The following is a 17790-nucleotide window of genomic DNA, read 5'->3' as shown; positions in this document are numbered from 1 at the left end:
GACAGTACTCCCACAAATCAGTTTGGCTGCAGCAGCCAGAGAACGAAGCAACTTGCCCCAGCTCCAGGCTGCTGGGGAAATAGCATTTCTTCCCAGTCCCCGTTCTGTGGCTGCTGTGGTGGGGGGAGAGAGGGAGAGGCTCCACTTCCCTTTTCCAGCTCAGTAGCTGCTGCAGAGGGGTAGAGACATTTGGAAAGATCATGAAGTGGTCCACGGAGACCCTCAGCAATTTTCAAGTGGTCTGTGAAAAAAAAGTTTGAGAACCACTAGTTTAAAAGGTCAAAAGGTTATGCAATGGTTTATGCATCACTGCGATGAGCAGTTCTTGCGTTTGTGAAGTAACAGAGTTTAAGTTCATTCAAAGAAAATTTCCAGGAGGAATATGCAAAAGGAAATGCCACATGGAGCTCTTTTTATTTTGTGTTTTATGGATTAACAATGATCACAAAGGCAGTGGAATCTATAGATATTCTGTGCACTTCTATGGCTTCATTGCTGTTGTATCTCTAATGCGTATATCCTCAATACACCAGGGTGAGGTGTTTTGCAGAGAGGGAAATCAGGGGCAAAAATACTGATTGACTTGCCCAAGGTGACACACAGTCTGTGGTGTAGCATGGATTGAGCATTTAGTTCTTCTAAATAACCAGGTAATTAGTTATCACCCTAGTCACTGGACCTTCCACTCTACAGAATAATTGGAATTCCTCAGGAGAGTAAATTTTGATGAGTTGCCTTCAGAATGTTACCAATGGGTCAGATTTTTTCTACAATTTCAGGTCAGTAAAGGAAATAAAAAATACCATCACCTAGCCAACAGTACGTTGTACACCTCATGGGAGGGACATGTTCTTAGTCACATGGGAGACATTTAGCAATCCAAGCACTACTGACTACATAGTACCATAAGATGTGAAAACAACATGCATCATTTTACTGCCACAAACTTGGCATAATTACATTACTCATACGTGACAGAGCCAGGTGAGCTATAAAGGTTTTCCTCAAGAAGCAACAAATACAATTTATATTACATTACAATAATAACCTATTTTTCGGATGCCTTGGTACGGCAAAACTCTTTTTATTTAAATGTTATGTTCCTTTGGATACCAGAGAAGCAGCAATGGATGAAGTGGAGTTGAACTGACAAATACATCTGCTATATAACCAAGCATTTGTCCATTCATCCATTTGTTCAAGAACTCCTAAACAGCAAGAGTTAGGACCACCAAATTAGGTATACAGCTTCCTCTTATAATTTTAAGGCTACATCTAGATTGCATCCCTTTTTCATAAAAGGGATGCAAATTAGACGTATCGCAATTGCTAATGAAGCGGGGATTCCCAAATCTCCCCCGCTTCATTAGCATAAAAATGGCTGCCACTTTTTTTCGGCACGGAGCTTTGCCGGAAAAAAGCGCCAGTCTAGATGCGGATCTTTCGGAAAATAAAGCCTTTTCCGAAAGATCCCTTATCCCTTATTTTAAGAGGGATAAGGGATCTTTCGGAAAAGGCTTTATTTTCCGAAAGATCCACGTCTAGACTGGAGCTTTTTTCCGGCAAAGCTCGTGCTGAAAAAAAGTGGCAGCCATTTTTATGCTAATGAAGCGGGGGAGATTTGGGAATCCCCGCTTCATTAGCAATTGCGATACGTCTAATTTGCATCCCTTTTAAAAAAAAGTCCTCCCCATCCAGGACTGCCCCAGGCCTGAGTTTCCCACCCTCAGGCACCCTTTAGGGAGAACAGGATGGAGACACAAGCTTCTCTCCCCACCCCCATTCACATGGGGACATTGCTGGCTGTTTCATTTTGTCAGGGAGTGAGGGGAAGTGCACTGTTTACTTGATTCCACACTCTGACTAGGGAGCGCAGGGGGCAAATGAACCTGGACCTTCCCCAGCCAAGGGACATGCACCCCTCCGTTGGATGTGCTAACTGGAGCTGCAGTGACCATTAAGAGGCACTTCTCAAATGGTTCCAAGCTGCTGTGGTGAGAGGGCTGGGGTAGTCCTCTCTCCCTGGGGCAGCCTGCTTACTGAACCCCTCATCCCTAGTCCTACCCCAGAGCAATGATTTAAATGAAGCATGTATATTTTCATTTTATTTTCTAAAAACCAAAAATTAGTTAATGACTCGAGCAACACTAGGTAAATCTTTTAGTAATAAAAAAACTGCATGTGTGTGTATACTATGCCTTGTGAAATGCAGAGTGCCCCTCAACATTTATTACTACTACTTCTGTCAGTGGTATTCTAATGTTCAGACAGAACCCAAATTCCAGTCAATGGGTCTTGCTGAGGGTTCCTCCAACTTACCCCATACCCTCCATTTTCTTCTCTCCATCAGCCTCCCTGAATTATTTTCAGATAAAGCAGTAAGTTCTCACTGAGAGGTAGTACCTTCAGAAAATTATTTCCAACATGCATACCATTTGGTAACAACTGTGGATTCCTGCCATGCACAATGAAGTCCTGGTCCATGACTAGGGCTCTTACATGCATGATAATACAAATAAATAACAAATAGTTGGTATACGATCAACTCATTTGAACACTTGCTTAAGTGCTTGCTAGATTGGGGCCATAGTGTATCCCCAGTGCCCTTCAGGTTTGCCATTATTAACCACTTAATACCTTGTAGGCATCACAGCACATTTGGGTCATCAGCGGACTGGAACATGGAAAGGCTAATGCATTGCAGACGAGCTGAGAGTGTTCATAGATAAGAAATAGTATGGAAGAAAACAGAGTTGTGGGAGAAACAGCCAGGCTCGAATCATGGGTGGAGCAGAAGAGATGGAAGAAAAACACAAGCGTCCAGAATAAGAAAGTTATGAAGGAGCAGAGCTATGTATGTCCTTGAATTATAGGACAAGCAGCTTGAATATGATGTAGAGGAGCCAATGGAGCCAAGGGAAGAAGGGAAGACAATGGAGCGATTCAAAGACGGGGCAACATGAATGGGCAAAAAAGAATACAAAAGTCGACCTACCTCCCTCACTTTATCCTGTTATCTGCCCCATCTCTCCTCCTTTCCTGTTCTCCATTTCCTACTAACACATGCTGTAAAAGACCTGTACCTTTTTCCATAACTGGTGTTCTTCAAGATGTGTTGTTCATGTCCACTCAACACAAGCATATGTGTTCGCCGCAAGCACTGGTGCCAGAAAATTTTCCTTCAGTAATATCTGTAGGGGACTGGCTCCAGCACCCCATGGAGTGGTACACACATGCCACGCTCTACAGGGCCTGCCTGACTCCTTCAGTTCCTTCTTGTCAGAAACTCCGACAGAGAGGAAAGGAGGGTGGGAAATTGGATGGACGTGAGCAACACATCTCGAAGAACACAAGATATGGAAACAGGTAACAGTCTTTTCTTTTTCAAGTGCTTGCTCATGACCACTCAATGTCGGTAAGTCTAAGCAGTATCAGTGGAGATGGGTAGAAGTTTTAGGACATGCTGAAAGCAACACTGCTTTGCTGAACCCAGTGTCATCGCAGGCCTGCTGCATGATGGCATAATGGGCCATGAACATAAGTACCAAAGACCACATTGCAGTCTTGCTGATTGCTCTGAATGGGAATATGTGTCAGGAAGGCCCCCAAAGAGAATTTGCCCTCACCAACTAGGGCAGTCAAGCTGTAGCATGCCCCAATACAGGAGATGATTCACTTGGAAATCCTCTGTGAGGACCTTTGAAAGATTCAGAGTAGACCACAAATAGCTGGGAGGTCTTACAAAAGGGCTTTATCTATTCTAGGTAAAAAACAAGGACCCTCCTGAAGTCCAGAGCACTGAGGTGCCTTTCCTCACTAGTCTTATGGGACTTGAGGTAGAAGACTAGAAGGAAGATATCCTGACCTGTATGGACAGCAGAAATGACTTTGGGAAAGAAGGCCAAGTGAGGCCTGAGCTGTACCTTATCCTTGAAAAAACTATGTACGGGGGTTCCGACTTCAAATACTCTCCCAGATGACATAATTGCCACTAAAAAGGCCTTCTTACAGAAAGAAAGCAGCCGTGATCCTGTGATAGTAGATCCGTGTAGACTGGCAAAAGGCAGAAGCTGCTTCACTAAGACTCATGGAAGTGCCGTAACAATGCTGGCATGGCCATGCTGGTACGATGAGTATTACTTGTGCTGTGTCCTGTTTGATCTTCTGCAAGTCCTTGTTGAACACTGGAAATGACAGAGATGCATACACAAGGTCGGCTTGAGCCATTCCTATGCCCCGGCACGCTGCGGACCTTACAGGTGCAATCGAGCGCCCCTTACAGATGCCATCAGGCGCCCCCCATAGGTTGGTGCCCCAGGCAGCTGCCCAGCTAGCCCCCGCCTTAATCCAGCCCTGTCCATACATGAGGCCTTCTGTCCAAGGAAGAAGGAAATCACGTCTGAGGAAACCTTCCTTTAGACCCAGCCTCTCTGGTGAGGCCCTGACACTACTGGCATTGGCAGCACCAGCATGAAGATGATGTCCTGGGCCACCTGGAATGCCTCCGGGGTGGAAGGGACCTGGATGCTTGGGGAGGGTGGCAAGGAGCACACAGGATTACTCTGCTCCACCTAGGCTGAAACCTTGTCCAGCACTTGTTCTTTCCTGCATTCCTCCATTTGTTTGGGCTTCCGGGGAACTTGTCCTTGCCTGATTTTTTGGTTCTCTTGGATGGAGCCACTGAAGACACCTTGTGTTGGCTGGTCGACAGTGTCAGGGGAATGCTCTGCACTACGTCACACGTACTCAGGGCAGAGTCAGAACATTGGTCCTGGGGAGCGAGGGCAGACACCATAAGTAACACCTTGAGAGAACTCCGTCCTGGGTCAAAAGGGCCTGCAGATACAACACTTCTCACTGATGAGGGACTTGCCAAGAAAAGCAGTTGCCATGTGGATCACTAACTAACATAGGCCTATGTGCTCTGTGTGCTACCCCATCTCCTCCCCTCTCCATGAAAGGGGGCCTCAGAAGAGGGGGCGAGGCTGTAGGTGAGGCTTGGGGCATACCTCCCCCAGCCCCTGCTGCACCAACTGCCCATGGCTGCAAAACTGAGCTTCTCCTGCAAGCTCGGTTCTTTGTACTTCAGCTGTTTAGCTAGTGCAGAAAGCCATTAGTGCCTTTGAACACGCCTGCTGCCATCTGCAGGAATTGCACTTAGTTGATAAGTTAGAGAGCTCCTACTGGGAGCAGGGAACAAGCATCACCAATTACTGTTCCTCCTTCTTCCTGCTAAAGTAGCACAAAGGCACTTAGTAAAAGAAGGAGATCAGAATCCCTGCTGAACCATACACTTGTGTACACGCCAATCAGCCTTGGAGATTAAAAATCAGTAAAGAAATGCAGGATTGGAGTAGGGGGACTGACAGCTAAAGGCTGTAAGCATCCTCTAAAAAAAATAAAAATAAATACAGGCTATAAATATTGTTTGTTACACCTTGGATTGCCAAACAGCACTATTGTCTTGGACTCAATATGTGCTTGCACTATTATCTTTCTGGTTTCTGAACTACTGACCGGCAGCCTGCGATTAGCTGAGGCAGGATGGGGCTGTAATTTATGGCTGATCACAAATTCTTTTTATTAGTATTTTGGCTTATGTCCTAGCGTAGCACTTATTTTGTCTGTTATCTTATATAGCTCTTCAGTGTCTTAGTTAATGCACGCATTGGTTACAATGTGTATTACTGATATACAAAAAGTATGTTATTGTTTGTAAAGAGACAGCATACCTTTAGAATAATAAAACAAGTCCAAAGGAAGCAGAATATATACATGCATCCATACTTCCAATTTAACTATATAACTTCATTTGATAGCTCTCCCCAATGTTGTCCATTAGCTATTATTTGTAGAACAACTTTTAGAGTTCCCAACTGAAGTCAGGATCCCATCGAACTGGGTTCTGTACATATATTGCCAGTACTGTACCCCAATCTCTAATTTATTATTTTAACTTCAAGCTTAATGAAGCTTTTATTTTTTGAGAATAAAATTCTGAACACTTTTCATTGATGTTCCAGAAGATAAGAGGTTGGACAAGCAGAAAGTTGGACACTTACCGTTTAATCAAACCATTTCACAATTTTTAAAGGACTATCCTGGTTATACCAGTTAAAAGTTTTGCTTAGGGAGGTAACCTCAAGAGAAACAGCTAGTTTTCAGAGGGACCCCACATAATCGTGACTGAAAGGAGATTAAGTTATTCCATTGTCAGACTTTTGATATAAAGAAAGAGAAATAACCATCTTAAGTAAAACAAACAAACAAAAATACAAAACCACACAACATCAGTCAAACGATCAATAAAGATGGCCATTCTGTGGTTAGCTATAGTCAAAGAACGACTGCTGAACTATATCAACATGCTTTACTTGGTGCAGGTGTTAACAAGCAGTGCATTTTATAGTTCCTGTCTTTAAAATTAAATACTTCCTTTAGTAAAAAAGTTAAAAATATTAACCACTTAAAATGAGAGTGATTCAGCAACTTGTTACTGAAATGTTCCAATAATAAGAAGAGTATTAAAGAATTTCTAGAACCCTCGCCCAAACAAGGCATCATATAGTAACATAGGTTTTGTTTTGGGTTTTTTTGAGCGAATCCAAGATGGTATCAAATGGAAGTTTTACAAGTTTTCTTGTTCTCAGCAGTTTTTGTTTCTTGAACTTTGTTTCCACCCAAGTTATAGTGTCGCAAATGTATTTAACACCATATAGCATTCCAATGCATGATTGCCATGTCACAAGCTTTTTCACACCTAAATCTTTTCTAAAATCTAATTAGTTGCAACTGAAACAGCAGAAAATGCAAGTGCTTAGTAGATGTGTTGTTGTTATGAGAAATAATGGCTGAATGAGGAAAAACCCATACAATCGCAACATTTTAAAATGTGAAGCGTGCACAAAACCACACACTTTGAGCTAACCTGCCATAGCGTTGTGCTGCTGGAATGACCTTTATACCAGCTTGTTCAAGCCTTTGTAACTTTGTGATCTCTTCTGCATCTTTGTCTTTGCACTTGTGCACTGCAGTTTCTTTGCCACTACTTGAAGGAAACTGACCTGTAGCACCTCCTTCATTTTGATTGAAATCTACTTGACTTTTACTGGGGTTTGTCCTGGAAGCCATGCATCCCACATGCTCCTGTTCATGTTGTCTTGGTACCTCATTTTGTTCTTCTTCTATGGTTTCAGGGGTATTTTTGCTAGTGAGTTATACAAGGTCGTTTACTGTACATTACTTTCCGCATGCATTTGCTGATACTAACATTTCAAATAATATTTTGGCTAATCATGCTATTTTGAAGACAAATTAAAATAAAAAACCTTAAGGATAAAATATATGAAATCTTAGAGTACATGCTAAAACTAAATTAATGTAACTGATGCACAATAGAATTATTTTCAAAATTGAAGAACAGAGAGATAACTAAGTTGATTAATATATATCACATGAAGACGTATTCACTGAAAATGAAACACCTCTTGAAAACTGACTTGCATTATCAAAGACCACAAAGAGCAACAAACAAACTTTTGACAGTTATTTTAATACTTTCTTAAATATGTCATTTAAACAAACCAATATTTCAGTTTTAAACAGTTAACATGTACTGCAGCACTGAATAATTCACAACCAACATTTCACTGCACAGTGAACAACACTGACATTATCCAAGTCTGTATTACATGACCTTTCACTCATGGGCTTATTGCTCTTCTGTTGTTTGAAACAATAGGGTAAAATCTACGAGTTAGTTCTAAGTAAGATCTATTTTGTCAGTTGTACAAAGCATTGTGCACTTTTAAAGGTCATGATTTGTTAAAGGTTAAAAAAGTAACATCACTGAATAAGGAGGACACGGGATCTTGACCAAAGCCTTACCTGAAAGGCTTTTCTCCTCCAAGTGGTGAAGTAGCAGTACTCCAGCTCTTTCGATACTCCTCTCGTTCAGCTTTCTTTTTCCGAAGAGGAGCTGGTATATAGGCAGTCTGGTTACTCTTATTTGGGAGATACTGGTTAAAAGGCACAACTGATTTAGGTTCACCATACGATGTCCGCCTCGCAGACATATCATCTTTTTTCACATCTGGCATCTTTCGATGTGGCAAATCCGACTCAGAGTCACTACCTCTCCCTATTGAGGGATAAGAGAAAAAAAAAGATAATTTTTACTCAAACTTGCCAACATGGAAACAAAATCCTTACTTAAAAATACAACAGCATTTTATAACAATGGTCCAAAATACTACAAATAACTACAACATCTTCAGAGATTTCTCTTTTTTTAAATAAGGAGGACAACCCCTGTTGAAATGACATTTGTCATAGAAACTTCCAACACACAGCTAGGTACAGTGGATTTATATTCCTATTTTAAATCAGTTAGTGAAAATACCAGGCACACCCCCTATAAGCAGTAGCAAATAAATATTTATTTTAGGGACCTATCTTATGCAGCCAAAAACCAAAGCCTAATACAAGAAAAAGGTCACAGCAAGTTACATTTTCAAAGGCTTGATAAAATCAACTGTATTGTTCTAGCCTCAAGTTTACCTGAACCCAAGTTTGATCCTGGGTCTGCCACATCCCAACCTTAAAAGCCACACTACTGGTTATTCTGGGTGAGGTGGTGAGAGTGTCTATGTCTCTAACTTTATTTTGTCTATCCTGAACTTGAAATAGCTCCTGGTGAAAGTCACAATGAAACTGGAATGTTTTGAAAATCTGCATTTTTCAACAATTATGTCAAAACATTCCTACCCAGCTCTACTTTCTCCAGGAATAGGCAAATGCCATCTCTTTTCAGAATGATGCTAAGCCAATTTTGATACCCCCAAGATAGGCATAATTGGGGCAATTGTAAACCAAGCAACTCAGATCTATACTACAGCCTTAAGCTGACCTACTTTAAGTCAACTTACAACCACTGTGGTAATTACTATGTTGTTTGATGTCCACTTTTCCTTCTTTTCTGTAGTGGTGCACGTCTTCACAAGGAGCGTTTCCACCAACTGTAGAGGGGTAGTACACGGGCTGAAAGTCTCTGCATAACTCCGCTTTGGGGGTTTCATGCCTCACTGCTCCTGGCTGGAAGTGGAGAGGGCAGCTGTCCAGGCTACTTGCCTCCCTTATCTGGAGCATGCGTAGTCTCTGGGCAGCATCCCTGCTGGGAGTGGGGAGCAGCCAGGCTCTAGATGCACAATTTTCTTGTCACTTTGACTGCTCCAAGACAGCTGACAACCAATGCAAGCAATGCAGTCCTACACGATGACACTAAGTGCACCAACAGAACCTTTTATGGAGGTGGAGTTACCATTATTATTAGGGCACTTACATTGGCAGAACAAGGTTTTAGTGTGTTCGTGCACATAACTGAGTCAACATACACTGATTTATGTCAACCCAACTGTGTAATGTAGACCAGTCCCCCGGTAATCTAATCAGTCCTCCACTAGCTCATGGATCAATTACTTTAGCACATGAGAACATGAGTAGAAACTTAAGTCTGAAAGAGAAAAGGGTAAGTCGATAGATAATTTGGAAATAGCAGATAAGGAAGGAAAAGGCAGAAGTGAATGGGTCAGAACAAATAGTTTGGGAGGTACTTTTTGGTGAAGAATGGAAACAAACGGTGGAAAGATCAGAGTCAGAGTGCGAGGGGAAGAGGTAAGATGCAAACAACGTTAAAGAAAGTTGTCGGACTCTTCTTGTGAATTTAAGCTACTAATTGATTTTGTTGGTATTCATGATCCATTTTTTAAATTCACATTCACGGACAACACTAAGTGAATAATATTTTAGTGGCAAGAATTTTCTTAGAAAGCTAAAGAATCACAAACACAACTATTCTTTATAAGAGCATTTGCAGCAGAAGTACTGTCCAGTGATTTGGAAACCTCTTTCAAGACAATCTTAGCAAAATTATGTATATTTATTACAAAAACTTGCCAAAGCCAAGAGTAACTCCAGGTTATAAAGGTTAAGTTTCCAAAACAGGGAACAGAAGAAAATGCCACACAATTTAGAAAACCTATCAGACTGCGCAAACTGTATTTGCATTATCTAGCTCAACAATTAAGGTTAACAAATAAATTCACAAAAAATCATGATGAGATTGTGGATAACTGAAAGAGAAAAGAGGGTTAAATGTGTCAGGAATGGTGTCTGTAAAGGATAGTTCATTCCGTTGCAATGCCAAACGTACTTGCTTGGAGATGGATAAGAAAAGGGTAAAAGACCAGAGTGAGGAAGGACCACTAGACACACTATTGGAATCAACTATTCAGCCGAATTCACAACATGCTTTTTGCCAGGTATTTTTGCATTGCCCAGATTTAGGTTCAGAGGAATTAGCATATGAATGCTGGCTAGTAACATATTAATGAAGCACTAGCATTTAGCATGACGACGCGTGCCTTATTTTTAAGCTGAGCAGGGCCACAAGATAGGAATCAGGAGTGGGGCATGTGCCTTAGTGCTACTTTTATGCCATAATCTAATTTTGTCCTAGTGTTTAGTTCTGTCCTGAATGCAGATGGATCCTGAAAGAACAGACTCTGATCCACCAGCAAAGGCCCATGATGGTAGAAGAAATGAAAGCAGATCCTCTGCTTCCTCCCTTGGTCGCCTCTAGGATTGTGGGTCCAGGTCTACAAGCACTGACATGTCTAGATAACAGCATGTCAGAAGACAAAGGGCTTCTTTAACTTTCAGTGATTTTTCTTGTCACTTGTTTTGAGCTCTCAGCCTTGACGCTATTTATAAAATTCATTTGCAGTTATCTTTGTGCTTTCACATGCCCTTGTAGGAGCCCAAAATGGGAACAAAAGGCAGCAGATCTCACCAGCCTGACCAGTATTCCCTGCTCCTACTAACATACAAAGCAGTGTTCAAGGAGCCTCTGTAGATGCACGAAGGGAATATCACCTCTAGTACCACAGATGGCCAAATAAAGTATTTATTTACGAGATAGAACAGCTGTCTCCAACCTTATGAAACACAAAATCAGCTTTTCAATGTAAGTGCAATGTAAGATATGCCTCAAACCTTGCCCCACTTCCTTCCCACCCCTTCTCTGAGGCCTGCCCCTGCTCCACCCCTTCTCTGAGGCCTCACCGTACTCACTCCACCCCCCTTCCTTCCACATCCTCATTCACTTGCCCCGGGGCTGGGGTAGGGAGTTGGGGTGCAGGCTCTGGTTTTGGGCCAAGGAATTTGGAGTGTGGGAGGGAATCGAGGCTTAGCCCAGAGTAGTGGTTTGGGGTTCAGGAAGGGTTTCAGGGTCCAAGCTCAGGGAAAGAGTTTGGGTGCAGGGGAACTCACGTCTGGGGCAGGTGATTGGGTGCAAGAGGAGGTTCAAGACTTGGACAGAGGTTCAGGAAGCAGGCTCTGAGACATTTAACCAAGACAGCGTCTGGGTGGTGGAGCAGTGGGGTTAAGGCAGGCTTACTCTTGCCCTGGCCCTGCACCACTCCTGAAAGCAGCTGGCATGTACAGCAAGGCCCCCTTTTGTGCTGCCTCTCAGCTACAGGCGCTGAGCCCACAGCTTCTACTGGCCACAGTTCTCTGTTATTGATCAATGGGAGCTGCAGGAGTGGTGTCTGCAGGCAAGGACAGTATGTGGTGACCCCCTGCTCTGCCTTTCTCAGGGGCTGCAAGGACATGTCAGGGACGTGCCAGAAGCAGCAGTTACCACAGGGATAATGACTCCAGCCACGACAGGTTAGGCATTTTAAAACTCACTATCCAAAGAATTAAATGTAAGCGTAAGAGAGAAATGAAAATTATGAAATGCACAGACCAGTCAGAAATCAAATATGACCTACTTTGCAATCAGTAAAAAAAAGTAACAACATGTTACTTGGGTTGGGAGATGAGAGTGAAGGACAGTGTGTGTTCATGAGAATGACAGAGCTTTACATTGCCAAGTTCCCTCCATCCCCTTCTCTCTGTGTGGAGATAAGGTACAGAAGTGGGGGGAGGAGGGACACCCTGACATCAGCGACCCCCTTCTTCTCCCTTTGACATCCTGGACAGCAAGCAGGAGGCTCCCAGGAGGGCAGCTCCAAGGCAGAGGGCAGGAGCAGCGTGACAGTGGGTGGAGGGGCAACTGAAGTGCCAGTGCTTGATAGCTTCCTGGCCAGACCAGTCAATATAACCTGTTGGAGGCCCCAAGATCTACCGGTAGATCCCAATCTACTGTCTGGTTACCACTGGGCTAGTACCACTGTTACAATTAATGGCTGTACTCTTATATTTGTCAGTGTATCTATAGCTCCACTATAGTTTAAGAGACTGCTGAATAGTCTTCTCTGTTTCTTCTTGCAGAGTCCATTGCCTGGGTGAGGACATCAAGCCAGCTCCCAAATGGAAATATTAACCATAGACCCCATTAGGGCAACTACTTACTGGTTCAAGTTAGCATGTTTTAATGATTAATCTGCCTGAGCTGTACCTACCACTGACACACCTAATAACCTCTTTCTCCAGTTTGTTTCTTTTACATGAGTAAAACAGCCACCATTTCATTTGGTTATTAAAGTTACTACAAGTTGAACCTCTGTAATCCAGGACTCCCTGATCCAGCAACATCTGTCATCCGGCAGGATCACGGGTCTTCCAAGACCAGAGGGTCCCAGTGGAGGGCTGGCGCCTGGGCTACCCATGCTGCTGGGCTGCCCAACACACTGAAAACGGGCAGCCAGGCACAACCCAGTGAGGCAGCCTGACAGAGCAAGGAATTCAGCGTGCCACAGCAGGGCTACCCTGTGGGGCAAGAAACCTGGTGAGCAAGGAACTGGGCTGCTTGGCATAGCAGGGAAGGAGATGGGGGGACAGGCCAGCAGGGCAGTGAGGCTGGTGACAAGGGGGAGCTGGGCAGGAGGCTGGCGGATGGTCCAGGGCTGGGAGGCTCTGGTAGCAGGTGAGCCAGATATGTTTGAACAGAAATGATGGATTTTCAGAATATACTATATAGGCCAGTGGTCAACCAACAAGTAGATCAGCATCTACCGATAGATCTTGGGGCCTCCAACAGGTGATCCTAACTGGTTTGGCCAAGAAACTATCAAACACTGGCACTTCAGTTGTCCCTCCACCCACTGTCGTGCTGCTCCTACCCTCTGCCTTGGAGCTGCGCCCCTGGAGCCTCCTGCTTGCTGTGCAGGGTGTGAGGAAGTGCTGATGGGGGGGTGTCCACTCTCCCCCCACTCCTGTAACCCATCTCCACATAGTGAGCAGGGGGTGGAGGGAGCTTAGCAATGCAAATCCCTGTCACTCTCACACACTCTGTGTGCATGTCTGTCATTCTCACAAACACACACTGTCCTTCACTCTCCTCTCCTCATGCAACACATATGAGGAGGGCGATTGTTATTTCTTTTACTACTTGCAAAGTGGGTTAGTTTTTTGTTTTTGACTAGTCTGCATTTCATAATTTTCATTTCTCTCTTAAGCTTAAATGTAATTCTTTGAGTAGTGAGTTCTAAAATGCCTAACCTGTTGTGGCCGGAGTCATTATCCCTGTGGTAATTGCTGCTTCCTGGGAGTGGCTGGCATATCCCTGCAGCCCCTGAGAAAGGCAGAGCAGGGGGTCTCCACACGCTGTCCTTGCCTGCAGACACCACTCCTGCAGCTCCCACTGATCAGTAACAGGGAACCATGGCCAGTAGAAGATGTGGGCTCAGTGACTGTAGATGAGGGGCAGCACATGGAGCCATTGCTGCATGTGCCTGTTGCTTTCTGGAGGGGTGGAGCAGGGGCAGGACTTCATAGAAGGAGCAGGCAGGCAGGAAGTGGGGCAAGGGTATTTGGGTGTGAGGTAGATCTTACATTGCACTTAAATTGAAAAAGTGATATTATGGCTAAAAAGGCTGGAGACCACTGATGTAGGCAATTCATCTTCCATGCTTAACACGGAAGTAACTGAGCTGCTCACCTAGGATACTCTGTGAAGAAAGCTGAAGAGAAGGCATTTCTATCCTAGAAGCTTTGGATTGGAATCACACTTAACACAAGCTCTAACTCTACTTCCTAGAGGATAGTTGTTCATATTCACAGCACCTCATACTCTGACACAACAGGACACAGAGGATATTCTGGACAAGTTGAAGGTCAGAGCTGCATGCCCTGGCTGAGTGGGTTGTAAGGACGACTATCAAATCACTTGGTTTTTTGCCAAGAATTGCCATAACTGTATTTTCACAAGACTGTACTTCAAAACTGTCCTCGGTATCAACAGTTTCCAACAGGTTTCCATTTTCTCTTAAATGACCAGTTGATTTATAGGGCATTTGATTTTTTTTTAACATTTTCCCCCTCTTGTATTCTTAGATCTTGCTTCAGCCTTGCTTATGAGCTGATATATGTCTGCAAAATGTATCTGCAAGCCTGAAAACTAGAAAAACATCATGTCATAAATTACACCTGTATGGTATAACTCATTTTACTATCCATGCTAAAGTAACTGAAGTAGACCACAAATAAACTGCTGGCAAAATTATCTGTTGACCCAAAGAAACAAAAATCTGCATTCAAAGACAGTTTCTTTTACCAATTCACAGGCGACATCATTATTCAAAAACTGCATCCAGCTTTTGAATGGCTGCCTTTGCACTGAAAGTGCTAGGTGACACAGTCAATGTTTTGCATGCGTCTCCTTGTGATTGACACTTACCATCGCTGCTTCCTCTGAGCACTACATCTGGAGATGGTGTCTGCTGTGAGCGGGAACCAAACGAATCCAGACTGTCAAAGGAATCATCTCTGCCATGGCGAGGGGGGGAAAGAGAATCGCTGCGTTCAGAGTCCCAGCAATCAATATAACCACTGTCACGGATGTTGCGTCTGGGGCTTTCAATATCTTCGGTTTCCTACATGCAAATACAGAAGTTACCTCTTCAAAAAGAAGCTGGCGACACAAAAATGAGATTCATTATGCATTTGAGTCCAAAGTATATTACTAATGCAATAAAATCTCTTTCCCCAATCATAGCACTTCTTTTGCTCAAATCAAAACCATGATATTTCAATAAAACTTCCTTTCATACTGATTAAAAAGAACACACATGCTTTGGATTAATATAGTTATTTCAAATACAGTTGCAATAGGCAGGTTAATAAAAGTATCAAAACTGAAATAAACCTGAAACTTAACTTGTCCTCCGTAGTCCATAGCCCCCTGGCAAAGGCATTATAAATTTGACCTCATGGCTGAGTCAGGGATAAACTCACTATCCTGCAGATTAATTCCTCCGGTCTATCTATTGTATCTGGCTGGGACACCAGCAGGCAGCATTTGTTGTTGTCGCTTCAGCCCGGCAAAATAATGAAGCAGTGTGTCCCAGCCTCCCTCTACCTTGAAGAGAAATTCCTACTATGAAAGAGGGATGTCTTTCTAAAGCAATCAGCAATGAAAAATATGCAAAACGCTTTTCCTGATGCCTCTGAAGAATTCAGTCGTGCTCTTTACTCTTTGCCAGCTCCTGGCTCTGGGGGATATGAAAGCACTTGTAGCTGACCCACATGTTCAGAGCAGTGAGAACAATGGTTGTCTTTGACAGCCCTGTGATTATAAATTCTTTCCAGCGCAAGCAGCACATACTAAAATGCTGAAACTCCAGCAGAGAGAAAGGTCAATAGAAGCCATCCTCACCCTTGCATTATAATAAATCCCTTGTTTCATCCAGTTTCTTAACATTAATTACAATAGCACAGGCTGAGAAAAACAAAAGTACCTACTCTCTTATTCAAAAGATAAATCTCTATAGTTTTTTTTCTCTGCCAGACTGTCACTGAAAAAAAAATAATCAAGTGACGTGGGTGACATTAGCAGGCTGACATTTTTAAATCTGAAATGACTGGAATGTACATTTTTTTCCTGACACACTTAAATATGAATTTTCAAGTTTCCAATTAAAAACACCTATGGACTACAGATAGTTGGAGCTAGATAACTGAGTTGAGAGTATCTCCAACTGTCCTTTACAGTTACTGTTGTCATTATTAGTATTGCCAGTGATCCGATCAATCAACATCATGGTATAATAAAGTCAACAGCCTCCTTAGCATAGAAGAATTACTGCAGAAAGAGGAGCTGAGAAAGGGAGCATCATAATATCAATCAGAAGCTCAATATTCAAAGGGAGAGGCTAAGAGGGAAAGGCAAGATTAGACACTTGTGTTCTGTAGACTTTCCAGGAAGAAGACTTAATTAGAGCCACGAAATAACTTGCAGCCAAAATATGTCCAGCACCAAAGGTTCCTTAAGGCCAAGCATAATCACAGTAATACCAATAGTCACTGAGTACACACACTGGGATTGAACAAGTTTTGTTCCATTTCTAAATTTAAAATATGTTAACAAGTTAGTGCGTTAATTCTATGTGTTTTCCTCTCTTATCCCTGGTTTAGTAATGGTATATACACACATTGTTCAACATATACCTGTCTTCCTAAAATCTACATTAAGTATATAGCTCCAAGAACAATTACATCCTTTCAAAATCCTCTTTGTCCTTTTCCTTGAAACTATTTGAAATCTTGTCCAGATCCAGATTCAGAAAAAGGTTCTCTAAAGTTCCCCATCTTTACATATCAATCAGCTGGTATTCAGTCCTCTGGCAAACTTCCACTTTCTTAAAATAAGATGTTAGAAAGTCATGGAAACACCCAATAGCAAGAGGGATAGAAATCAGATAAACTATTCAAAAGTTCAGGCTGAAAACACACATTATTCAACTATTTCACGCTTTAAAACACTGAATGAAGTGCGAATGAATGGACTCCAAAATTCTCCATTTTATTAGCTGGTTAACTTTAATTTAGTTTACTTTTTAATTACTGGGGGGCGGGGGGGGGGGGAACTATAGATAAAAGTATGCAAGTGTACAAAAGATAGTGCTATATACTATAGTAATTCTCCTGTAACACATACTATTTAGCCTTCCTGTTGGCATCTCATTCTCCCAAAAGATTGTTACAGGCTAGTACAGATACTTGCTCTAATTTTGAGTGTGTATTATCTACTGAATAGAAACACTCTACATTTCATTTACATCAGTTCTGGGACACTTCTTGAAAAGATATTCCCATAACATAACACAATGCACTGGCCAAGGGGAGGTAGTAGGAATCTCTCCTTTCCAGAAACACAGAACTCCTGTTCCTAGTCTGACAAGGTTATAAAATAACACTGAAGCCTAACATTTTTATGTATGGTAAAGCTGTCAGTGATGTAGGGGCTTCACTTTTCTAACCTTGGGCCTTACCCAAATGTAATTTTTTTGTGTGGTGGAGAGAGTGGGCCAGAGAAGGAAAAACAAATCTTCAGTAGATGGATGCAGAATTACATTTTTTCTAAAAAGACAGGTTTTTTGAAGCTTCCCAGGACTTCAGAATGACAGAATTAAGTCACAGGGCAATGGGCCAGAAAGCCAGTTAGGATGTTAAATGTACATCCTACAGATATCATAACTGAATGTATTATCTCCATATATGAATTTTATAAATACACCCATAAACATAAAAATATTTGCTATTGTCCTATTGCTGAAGGAAGAGGCACAGTAAGGCCCCTCCTTTTTTCCCTTCACTGCAGAGATGCATCTTTTATTTCCCCAACAGAACAAGGCACTTTGCCATGTTTTCTTGCTCCTATGGCTGGGTTCACACAGGCAATAGACTCCCCTAAGAAAGACAGTCTAAGAGAAAGGAAGAGAAGCAAGATGGCAGCTTATCTAAAGGCTTTCTCTATTCATTAGCATGTGGTAACCGAAATCGACTAGT

At 42.6% G+C, this 17790-nt stretch overlaps 1 protein-coding gene across 14 annotated transcripts in view; it reads right to left on the bottom strand.

Annotated features, from left to right (window-relative positions):
- LIMCH1 (LIM and calponin homology domains 1) overlaps window positions 1-17790 on the bottom strand; it is a 281384-nt gene that overhangs the window by 88469 nt on the left and 175125 nt on the right. For 9 of the 14 annotated variants that reach the window (XM_006111913.4, XM_075930517.2, XM_075930518.2 and 6 more), the window contains 3 exons: window positions 14681-14876; window positions 7888-8140; window positions 6929-7207 (listed from right to left, as the gene is read on the bottom strand). In XM_006111913.4, coding sequence (XP_006111975.3) covers window positions 6929-7207; window positions 7888-8140; window positions 14681-14876 — 728 coding nt within the window. Of the gene's footprint in view, window positions 1-6928; window positions 7208-7887; window positions 8141-14680; window positions 14915-15148; window positions 15986-17790 lie in introns of those variants that run through there. The other 5 variants (XM_075930522.2, XM_014576140.4, XM_025187326.3 and 2 more) reach the window with 5 other exon arrangements.

This window comes from Pelodiscus sinensis, chromosome 4, assembly GCF_052426305.1.
Source record: "Pelodiscus sinensis isolate ZL-2025 chromosome 4, ASM5242630v1, whole genome shotgun sequence".
NCBI classification, from domain to species: domain Eukaryota; kingdom Metazoa; phylum Chordata; order Testudines; family Trionychidae; genus Pelodiscus; species Pelodiscus sinensis.
The sequence above is the reverse complement of the archived record's forward strand: the minus strand, read 5'-3'. Positions and strand labels throughout refer to the sequence as shown.